At 47.4% G+C, this 11,577-nt stretch overlaps 1 protein-coding gene across 3 annotated transcripts in view; it reads right to left on the bottom strand.

The window, feature by feature from the left end:
* Positions 1 to 9,364, bottom strand: part of CAPN3 (calpain 3) — a 39,818-nt gene extending 30,454 nt beyond the window's left edge. For 2 of the 3 annotated variants that reach the window (XM_040969971.1, XM_040969974.1), the window contains exon 1: positions 8,978 to 9,364. In XM_040969971.1, the coding sequence (XP_040825905.1) occupies positions 8,978 to 9,286 (309 nt within the window). In that variant the 5' untranslated portion in view covers positions 9,287 to 9,364. The remainder of the gene's footprint in view (positions 1 to 8,977) is intronic. The other variant, XM_040969972.1, reaches the window with a different exon arrangement.
* Positions 9,365 to 11,577: the final 2,213 nt, after the last annotated feature.

Genomic DNA, 11,577 nt, shown 5'->3' with positions numbered 1-11,577 from the left:
CTGCATCAGAGTCACTCAGGAAGCCAGTTTACCCAGGTTCCATCCAGGCTGGGTGACTCAGCTGCTGTGTGGGTAAGGGTACAAGACTCAGCATTTTTCCTTCCTTCCTTCCTTCCTTCCTTCCTTCCTTCCTTCCTTCCTTCCTTCCTTCCTTCCCTCCTTCCTTCCTTCCTTCCTTCCTTCTTTCCTTCCCTCCTTCCCTCTCTCTCTTTCTTAATGTGCACTCAGCATTTTAAATGATATCCTCACCTCCACAAAAGCTTGAAACCTTGACTTTACCGTTCTAGGTTACAGTCACAGCTCAAAATTACTCTTGAGGTCAGTTCTTTGAAGAAATTATTTTCAGGGGCCCAGCGCAGTGGTGGCGTAGTGGTTAAGGTCCTCGCCTTGCACGCCTGGGATCCCATATGGGCGCCAGTTCTAATCCCAGCAGCCCTGCTTCCCATCCAGCTCCCTGCCTGTGGCCCGGGAAAGCAGTCGAGGATGGCCCAAAACTTTGGGACCCTGCACCTGCGTGGGAGACCCGGAAGAGACTCCTGGCTTTGGATCGGCATAGCATTGGCTGTTGCACTCACTTGGGGAGTGAATCATTGGAAGGAAGATCTTCCTCTCTGTCTCTCTGTTTCCAATAACAATAACAATAAAATAAATCCTTAAAAAAAAAAAGAAATGATTTTCAGTTGACACACAAGCAATGTTTTAAAAAAATCAAACAATACAAAAGTCATACAGGGCCTGGTGCGATAGCATGGTGGTTAAAGTCCTCACCTTGCATGCACCAGGATCCCATAAGGCTGCTGGTTCTAATCCCGACAGCCCCGCTTCCCATCCAGCTCCCCTGCTTGTGGCCTGGGAAAACAGTCGAGGATGGCCCAAAGCCTTGAGACCCTGCACCCATCTGGGAGACCCGGAAGAGCTCCTGGCTCCAGATTGCCTCAGCTCCAGTAATTGTGGAGTAAACCATCAGATGGAACATCTTCTCTGTCTCTCCTCCTTTGTATATTTTTCTTTCCAATAAAAATAAATAAATCTTATTTTTTTAAAAAAGCCATAAAAAGAAGTAGCACTCTCTTGGAGTTCCTTTTATACCTCTAAATATCTCTCTCCAAAGGCAGCCACTCTGAATTCTTTGATTTCTTTCATCTGGAATTTACTGTCCGATTTCCCAGTAATATGTGCATGCTATCACATTTTGCTTTTGTCAGACACTGCCCTTTACAGTGAATTTGTTAGGCTTCGTAGGCTAGATTTTGCCCGTTTTCTTCCCCTGTGAGTTCTTTTTTTTTTTTTTTTTTTTTTTACAAATTTTGGTACAGCCAAAATTCAGTGTTGATTTTAGCAGTGATTAGGTAAATAGTATCCATTTCTTAGTTATGTGGCAGGCTGCAATTAAATTTTTTTGGACGTTTACGTACAGAATTATAAAGAGAGGTTGAGAGATAAAGGACCTCCATCTATTGGTTCACTCCCAAATGGCTGAAATGGCCATGGTCAAGTCAGGCTCAAGCCAGGCGTCAGCAGTGTCACTCTTGGATGCAGAGATCCAAGCACTTGGGCCATCCTGTGCTGCTTTCCCAGGCTCATCAACAGGGAGCCACATCGAAAGTGGAGCAAGCAACTGGCACCCATATAGGATACTGGCACTGCAAGGTTTCAAGTGGTAACCTGACCTGTCATGCCACAACACTGGCTCCTAAATATCCGTTCTATAGAAATGTTTCTGTTCTCATATTATTTTTTCACATATGTCACATTTATTCCCCACCATATATATATATATATATATATATATATATGTATGTATATGGCCTGGCTCAGCACTGTCCATTGCAGTTATTGGAGGAATGAACCAGAGGATGAAGGATCTCTCTCTCTCTCCAACTCTTTTAAATAAAGAGAATCTTAAAAAAAACAAATTAAAAGGAGTATTGTAGGGCAAAGGGTAAAGGACTTTTCAGTAAAGTGCAGTTACAGGGCCAGAGTTAGAGCATAGCAAGTTAAGCCTCTGCCTGTGACTCTACTATTCCTCAGGAGTTATGGTTGCATCCTGGCTGCTCCCCGCTAATGCACTTGGAAAAGCAGCTAAAAATGGCCCAACTACTTGGAACACAATATCCATAGAGGAGACCTGGGTAGAGTTCCAGTGTCTTAATTTCTGTCTGGCCCAGCTGTGGCCATTGTAGTCATTTGGGGAGTGAACCAAAAGGTCCTTTTGTCTTTCAAATAATAAATAAATCTTATAAAAACTTTTGTAATCATCTGCCTCTGCAAATGTATATGGAAAAATGTGACCCCTGACTTATTATTTTATTACTATTTTATGTCCCATGATACAACTTTGTAGGTATACGGACTCCCCCTCCATCAGAAGCTTCTTCCAGATCTCCCACCTGGATTCAGGGGCCTAAGGAGTTGGGTTATCCTCTGCAGCAGAAAGCTGGAACAGAATGGGAACAGCAGGGAATTGAATCAATGTCCATGTGGAACACCTGTATTGCAGGCAGTGGCTAATCTGTTACACCACAGCGCTGGCCTTGGATTTACTCTTTTCAAAATTGAGTAACATGGGTCACATGACCCAATGGCTGGGATTATTCACAGGAGGTGAAGTTAATTTTAGAGGCAAACAGGACACATAGGAGAACAAGAGACCTTCTGGCGTCACCACAGGTCAGCAGAAAGTTGATCTGATGATGACCAAGCACTGATCCTGAGAAGCCGGTGGTCTACTGTACTTGAGATTTCAGCTCCTTTCTCAGATTCCATTTCAGACCAAGAGGAGCCTGGTTCCTTACAGAAATAATTCATTCCTGGCCTGGGCCAAGAAATGTATGAGCTGAGAACAGACATTTTGCTGGGCCCAGAAACTGATGACGCTCTCAAAGATGAGTATTTTAAAACACACAGAACATGGGAAAACTGTCATAATTACTTGTGGTAACTGTGTTCTGTAAACTGCTACGAGCACTAATCAGCAAGTTCTTAACTCCTAGAGGAAATAGAAGATTAGGTTATAGTGGGGTCTCTGGTCATAACATTTCCACTGGCTAGTTAACACCTAACCATTTTTTTTTTTTGCATGTGACTAGGGTAATTTCATATTTGTCATGGATTCATTAGCATTGAACTCACAGTCAACAACACTATCGCTTATGCCTCAATAAAGCTCTCCTTAATCCACACCACAGCCTTCCAGAACACTAGGACTTAACTTTAGGACTATGCTGGGTTGGGGGAAGGTTATCTGAAATAGCAAAATCACTGTCAGAAAGCATAAGTGTGAGGAAAATATGGTACCACACGGACCATGAAAAGGTCTCTGATGTACACCATGAATGCTAGAAACACAAGGACACAGAGTGTCACCTGGTCCTACCCTAGCAGGCAGTGTGTGTGTGTGTGTGTGTGTGTGTGTGTGTGTGTAAGGGAACTTGGATTTGCGCAGCTCTGGGAGTGACTACCTCGCCAAAAACAGGTTTTGGGATTGCAATGCTAGCGAGCAGGAGAACTTGCAAATATGAAATATACAGAAAACAAGGATTGAGGGTGCACGGATCTTAACAGCAACATCCCATCTCCTCCAGCCTGCCAGCAAAATGAAATCTATAAGATAGAAATGTTTTCTGTGACTGATTTGACTGGAAGCACTATGATGCATGAAGGAGGAGGACTACTCAGCAGAGGAAGGCAGCTGATTTTCCACCGTCCCCTGGGTTGGAGCCAGTCATGATACGCCACAATTGCAGCTGCAAGAGTTCTGGCTGAGCATGGTCTTTCAGAGCGGAGGGGCGGGGTGTTGTTGCTGCAGATGGGAGAATCTTTTGTTCCCAAAGCCTTCACACAGGGGAAAAAAGTCATTTACCTGGGATGCCTGAAAATCATAATTCCTGAACATTTTCCACCCCATGATCCATGTGAGTTTTTTTTTTTAAGATTTATTTATTTTTATTGGAAAGGCAGAGACAGAGAGACAGAGAGGAGGATCCTCTGTCCGATGATTCACTCCCCAAGTGGCCGCAATGGCCAGAGCTGAGCTGATCTGAAGCCAGGAGGCTCTTCTGGGTTTCCCATGCAGCAGCAAGGTCCTAAAGCTTTGGGATGTTCTCAACCACTTTCCTAGGCTACAAGCAGGAAGCTTGACAGGAGATGGGGCTGCTGGGACACAAACTGACACCCACATGGGATCCCAGTGCTTTCAAGGTGAGGACTTTGGCCACTAGGCTACTGCACTGGACCCTCATGTGAGTTTTCATACTAAATTCCCGCCATCCCAGGCATAAAACACACAGCCCCAAGTCTTGACAATGATTAAACCTGAAAAGGGTAAAGCAAGTATCTGCTCCTCCTCAACAGGTGTTAGCCAGGCCTTAAGTTCTGTGAAAATACAGGTAAACAGGTCCTGAAGCCTTGCTTCATAGCCTGGGGAGGGAGGGCAGAAGCTCCTCAACCTCCCCAGAGCTCCTGGCAGTTTCTCTTCTTGTGCTTCTCTCTTTTCCTGCACTCAGGCTTTGAGCTGGATGGTTCAGTCCCCATTATGAAAATCAAGACAGGAGATTTGGGGCCAGTACTGTGGTGCAGCATGTTAGGCCTCTACTGGTGATATCAACATCCTACAGGAGTCCCAGTTAATATTCCAGCTCCCTGTTAAATGTGCCTGGAACACAGTGAGTGCTTAGGCCCCTGCCACCCAGGTGAGAGACCTGGGTGGAGCCCCTGATGCCTGTCTCATGTAAAGTTAAATTGATGTGGCCAATTAGGGAGTAAACCAGCATAGAAAAGAGATTCTCCCCAGCTCCTTAGCTCAGCCTTTCACACAACCCAATCTTCCCCGCCCCCATTTTTCTTCCTAAAATGATGGGATTTTTACCACTTATCAAAAACTCTCTTGACTCAAGCCATTTACAAGTTCCTCAGCAAGGCTGTTTAAGGGTCAGGCCATGGAGGGGGCCAATTGTGGGTGGGTGGCTGTCCAGTCTTTCTTGAGTTCTAACCCTTGTTGTCAGCAAATCCTCCTGTTCTCCCCCCTCTAGACAACATATTCTCTTTCTCCCAGAGAGGTGGTGCTATTTCTGCAACTATAAGAAAGCCTCCTAACTTTCCTTTTGAAAAGTGAAGCAGACATTTCTGCCATGTTAAAGATCCAGATACTGGATTCACCAGGTGTCAAGAGTCAAAGGTAATTAGGCAGCACCGCCAAGATGCACAGGGCTCAGGTTGCTTGGCCCAGAAACACAGTGCATGGTGCTCTTCCAGCAGGCAGAAAAGCAGATCTAGGAAGCACGGAGGGAGGCCAGGCTGGCTGGGCCTCTAAAACAAGAGGCTGCAGGTACAGCCTGTTAGTATTTTAACTAGCATAATTGACCATGTACCTATTTGTATACCATCATCATTTGACAGAGAAACATTCAGGCTGGCTTTCAGCAACACTGTGCCTTAGTGACTCAAAGTAGGCTGGCTTTGCTTTCCTGCCTGTGGCTTCTCCTTGGGAGAACCCATTTCCTTCTCAGACAGCGGGAGCCCAGCAAAGCCCCTCCATACCTGTGGGTGTGGATGGAACACTCGGGTTCCAAAGAAATGCTTGACCTCTCAGAAAGTTCTGGTTCAAGTTTTTCAACATTTGAGCCCTCACTGTGCGGCTGCAAGTGAGGCAAGGGTCCTTCCCACACCTTCCTCACATCTTCAAGATGTGGTCCAACTCTGACCACCTCTAACTCCCCTCTAGTTAACAGTGGATGAACTACCCCACCACTCTGTTCCAAGGGTGTTGCCCTGGTCATAATCCTGGGAAGACATGCGGGCCTTGAGATAGCCTAGGGTGGTTTTTGTCATCTGTTCCTCCAAGTTAACCAGATAGCAGAAAATTCACGAAGTCTATTGCTGGTTTGAGACCTTTGGGGTTGGTACCCGTTGCTTCACAAATGGACACTGATCATTCCAATTTTTAGTATATGTGCTGCTGAAGCAAGCACAAATGGACACTGATCAATCTAGTGTCTAGCGCATGTCGCAAGTCTGATTTTTAAAAGATTCACATATTTTTATTGGGAAGTCAGATTTACAGAGAAGGAGAGACGGAGACAAAGATCTATCTGCTGGTTCACTCCCCAAGTGGCTGCAATGGCTGGAGCTGAGCTGATCCGAAGCTAGGAGAAACCTTCTTCAGGTATCCCACACAAAAGCAGAATCCCAAGGCTTTGGGCTATCCTCTACTGCTTTCCCAGATCACAAGTATGGAGCTGCAAGCAGTGGAGCAGCTGGGACACAAACCTGCACCCATATGGGATCCTGGTGCATGCAAAACAAGGATTCAACCATTGGGCTATCACACTTGGCCTGCAAGTCTGATTTTTTTCTTAAGCAATTGGGTTGTTTTTTGTTTTGTTTTGTTTTTTAGATTTTTAAACTTTATTTTTATTGGAAAGGCAGTCATACAGAGAAGAGGAGAGACAGAGAAGATCTTCTATCCACTGATTTACTATCCAAATGGTTGCAACCAACAGAGCTATGCTGATCTAAAGCCAGGAGCCTCCTCTGGGTCTCCCATGTGGGTGGAGGGTCCCAATGCCTTGGGCTGTCCTCAATTGCCTTCCCAGGCCATAAGCAGAGAGTTGAATGGGAAGAAGAGTCACCAGGACGGGACACGAAACGGTGCCCATATGGGATCCTGGAGTGTGCAAGGCAAGGACTTTAGCTACTAGGCTACCACGCCAGACCTGCAAGTCTGATTTTTAAGACTCAAGACCACCAGTCATTTCTCTAAACACAACTTGCTGAGTTTTGGTCCCTGACCACCTGCCCACTGCCATTGCAGTTAGAAAAAGCCATCCACTGCCATCTACAGCGTAGAAATCTGAGCTGTTCCACATATTAGTGGTCAAGGCCCTCAGATGTGGGTTCTAATCTAATGAGCTTCAGCTGGTTTCCCACATGGGCCTGGCCCCTGCTGGGTTAGTGGGAATCTCAAGATGAAACAGAAAAGGCCTCTGCTTTCAACAAGAGGTGGGGACTCCCAAGGAAGCAGCCCATGAGCAGTCTGAGAGACGGTGAGGAAGAGTTGAATTCAAACAAGAAGGATGGTACTGCCCAAGCAAAGGCCTTGAGCTAGGAGGAGACGCCAGGGAATGGGGTCACTGACTTAACCACTCTGTTGTTGCATTAGGGCCCCAGGAAGCAGCGAGAAGCTGGGGCTGGCCAGGGCCTGTGTCTCAGCTAGTGTTCAGGCTGACTATGAAGGCAGCAGGAGTAAATGAAGATATGCAGGGGCATCTTTCCCAGGATGCTCCCTTGCATGTTCTCCTGTCAGGAGACTTTTGGTTCCCCCTGCCACCAGCAGGTGGGGGACAATGGCTGGACGGTGCATCTTTTTGCAATGGTCATGTATTCACCAGTATTTTGTTATTAGAATTCAGTACCTAAGGCCAGCTGCCTATGAAGGAAGGAGGGCTTTTTTGACTCACAGTTTTGTTGGCATTTCACAGTCCATGATTAAGTCCCTTTGGTTTGGTCTCCTGGCCAGTCCAGAAGGCAGCAATGGCGGCCTATGTACAGAGGATAGAGCCGAAACAAGCCAGGAAAGGAGAGCAGAAGAGAGGGAGATTCGAAGGCCCAGCTCAGAGTTTATAAGCAACCCCACGAGAGGCACGCCCTCAAGAACCCAAGTGCCTTTCACTGGTGTCTCTGCCGAGCAGGTCATTTAAGGGTTGAATTCCCTCTGCAGGAATGAGCTGTTGACATGGGGGTCCTTAGTGACTCGGCAACATAAATTGCAAGCAAACCACAGTGATTTTCTTTCATAGGCAGCACCCTGGCGATGTTCTAGTGGGGTCAAGGGGCTGGCCCAGGAGGACAAGGGTGCTAGTGGAGTCTGCAGGGCTGTTCGGGACCACAGGCGGCTCAATACAGAAAACGGTGAGTGGCACTGGGTCTCAACTTCCAGCATTCCCTGTGGAGGACTTTTGGTTCTCCTGTCTGCTACAGCCCCTAGCTTGGACCATGGTCACACCACCCTGACTGCTTTTCTCATTCAGTGCCTGTCTTCCCCTCAGCAGTCCAAGCTCCAAGAGAGCAGGGGTTTTCATTTTCCTCTCCCCAGTTACTTGCCAGGGTCTCCCTAGTCTTTCTCTTCCTCCCCACTTCCTTTCTTCCTGCCTGCCTCCCCTTACATGCACAAATGCATACACACACACACACACACACACACACACACACACACACACAGAGTTTTCATGGTTATGACTTCTTGACTGAAATGATCCCTGTGAGTCGTCCTGGGGGCATGCACATGCTGCTCTGCTAGAGCCCTAAATGCATGTGACAGCCCCTCTGGGAGTCCTGAGGTTGGAGGCTTTCCTGCTGGGGAAGGGGTTGGCGTCCAGGCTGAGTCAGGTGCTCTCGGGTGACATTGTGCTCTACAGTATCTCACTGTCCTCCATCAGAGGTGAGGTGTTTGCACAAGGCTCACGTCTTAGGCCTGAGGAAGGGGTATTTACTCACAGCCTCCCAGTCTTGGGACTCTGGCACATTTAAGAAAGATAAGGCCTCTGGCATACTCAAGCACAGTCTCACCTCTTTAGCCCCATCTGCTGAAGGAACCTCACCAAAGGGGTTGGGTGCTTAACCAGAGTAACAGGGGTTAGCCTGTTAATAGTTGGTCCTAGGAAAGTAGTATTTCTTCATGTTACAGCATGAATTCACCAGTTCCAAGCCCTTTTATGAAAAGCAAGAGTAGTTTGCTTTTTCAGAAAGAGAGGAAGAGAGTGGGCAATACTGCTGATTTGGTCCAGATGTAGCAGAACTTTGAGGACTTGCCCCTCTCCTCCCACTTCTTGCTTGAGGCCAAGGCCCAACAGGGCTGCTGCCAGGGGCCTCCCTCAGGGCCGTGTGCACAGTGGCAGAGCCCAGGGCAGGTGCTGAGTGGGAGGATGTCTCTAAGGGGGAAAAAATAAACCCAGAGAGACACTAGAAAGCTACTACTCACCGGAGGTCGCTTCCAGACAAACTGGATGGGGAACTTCTGGCTATAAAAGAGGGATGTCTCGTCCGGCGGGAATTCAGGGTCCAGATACAAGACCTTCTTCTCCAGGCATTTCTTGTGCAGTTGTTCGAATGTCTTCTCTTTGACTCCAATGATGGGGAAATTGCGGCTGAGGATGGCTGAGTAGATGCCACTTGGGTTTCCACCCCCAGCCTCGGTGGTCTTGCCCTGGGCTGGATGGGAAACTGGCCCTGGGGACCTGGGCTCAGCCCCCGTTTGGGGGGCAACAGACGCACTAATGGCAGTTGGCATGGCAGGCGAGCTGGGAATGAAGAGGCTTCTTTGAAAAACAAAATGAGATAGGACTACCTTCAAGGAAATGAAGCGACTGTTGAAGTGGGGGTAGCTGGAGGGATTCCAAGTTGCCAGTCCCTCAGGAGGTCGTCCGGCTTTCATCCATCTTGGATGTAGAACTTGATCCTATAGCCCACAGTTTTCTTGAGCAAGGAGGAGGACTAAAGGGTTTCGCAAACAAATTTTGCTTGGGTGGCTCCTATCATGGTAGTAGCTTGCCTGTCAGAGGGAGACAGGGAGAGAGTGAGGGTTGTATTTCAGTGGCCTGAGAAAGCTTGACCCAGGAGTACTAAAAATAGATGCAAAGGAAGATCGTGCCTATGGGGACTAAAGAGAGGCTAGTATTCAACTAGACTTGAGTGGGAGAGACAGAAGGATCTAGTCAGGGACATTTCTGTGTAGTGTCTTTGGGAGGTTAAAGGGGGAGGTCTTGGGTAAGGCAAACACTGGAAATTAGCAAAGAACTGTCAGTGCTCTTTTATATATTGAGTAGGCCATTATATGGACAATCAGGATAATGGTCAGCAGATTTTGGAAAACAGTGTGGGAAGCAGACTAGCTGCGAGTTCCTGAATTCTAGTGGAATATTCTGTGTGTCATAGCTAACCTGGTTTTTACTTTCAAAACTCTAAGCTATCAGGACATTATTCAATATTAAATTTGGAATCTTTTCTAGAATGTTCTGCTATCAGAATTCAGTAGAATGTCCTGGATGGCTATTACCACTCAGCAGTCTTCTTCAATTGAAGAACTCTCCATCTCATCCACCTCTCACCTCTCCCTGTGCCCTCAAGTAAACTGTGAGGCCAAATCTGCTATTAAAAAAATAAAAACACACCTGAGTACAGATCAGATGCTATGCTATCCTGTCATGACATGTTAGCATCTGAGACGGATGCAACTGGAGCCTGGAGCAGGCTGACTGGAAGTCCTGGGTTTCAGGGTTCTTGGTGAGAGTCAAAATGGCTCAGAGCAAAGGAACTGGTTGCTTAACCCCCACCCTGTCTTCTTCCAATGGTAGCTGCTCCCCAGGCTGCAGGGGACGGCTACATTCCAAGTCTGGGGTTGGAGGTGGGGAGCAGAGGTTTGTCCTACACTGCAGGCAGGCCCATTGCTATAAGAGCAATCCTCACCATCCAACGTTAGAGGCTCTGGCAGAAGGTGGGAGTATCACCAGGCTCATGATCCCTGGGGCCACCATGCTGGAAAACCCCTAATGCTGGGTGGGTAGAACCATCAGCATCCTCCAAGAAAATGCTTAGGATTTGACTCTGAGAGGCAGAGGGGAGGAGAACAGTGGCTGCTCAGGTTCAGAGTCTGGGTTGGTCACCTACTATTTGTAACTTCAGGTGAGTTACCTCTTCCTTTTGCCCCACATGTCTGTTTTCTCAGCTATAAAACAGAACAAGGGTGGGTTGTTTAGGTAGTGTATTCATAATAGTGCCAGGACTGGCTTATATACCCCACCAATGGTTTTAGGGAAGACCTGAATTTAACATCATATTGGGGTTAAGTTAGGGGGGATGATACAGTCATGTCTAGATGCAAATCCCCATCCACTCCATGAACACTTACTAAACATTTCCTGTATGAACAAAATGAGATTTCATGTGATGTGCCTAGTCTCAGGTGGTGCAGAGGTTGGCCACCTGCACAGGAAGAGCCTCACACCTGCGAAGGGCAGACTGCAAAGGTGGGAATTCTTTCCTTGACCCCAAAAGTTTTAAGTGGCCCAGCTGGGTGCTCCACAACCTCCCCGAGAGGCTCAACACTGCTCAAACTTTATCATTTCCACTTGTGTAACTTCCTTCTTGTTCACAGGACTGTGGAGGTGAGACTAGCTTCCATTCACCCTCAGGGTTAATCCTGTGGAAAAGGCCTTTAATGTCTGTGTGCTGTTCCCGTTTATCTACAGAACGAAATCCTGCAAACTTACGGTTTTGCTGATGCCATCAGTTTCTTGGCTGATTTGTCCCAGGAAGAGCTCTGTTGAAGCTCCTCTCCTCAGCAGTCTAAGCCAGCTGCATCCATCAGTCACTAAGATGAGGATTTGATGGGTGGGACCTCTTGGCAGAGCTGGGTGGAGATTCCAGACACATAGAGGGCACAGTGCTGTACAATCTGCCCTTTTAGTTGTGGGAAGCAAAAAGTCTTCTCAGATTGGGAGGTCTTGACTCCAGGTTTACTCAGCTACACAGCTGTAGCAGCTTGGGCTATGAGGGAGACACCCAATGTGAGCCACGAATAAA

Source organism: Ochotona curzoniae, unplaced genomic scaffold (genome assembly GCF_017591425.1).
Source record: "Ochotona curzoniae isolate NIBS_2020 unplaced genomic scaffold, NIBS_Ocur_1.0 scaffold_4701, whole genome shotgun sequence".
Taxonomy (NCBI): domain Eukaryota; kingdom Metazoa; phylum Chordata; class Mammalia; order Lagomorpha; family Ochotonidae; genus Ochotona; species Ochotona curzoniae.
Note: the sequence above shows the minus strand (reverse complement) of the source record. Positions and strands in the feature narration are given on the sequence as shown.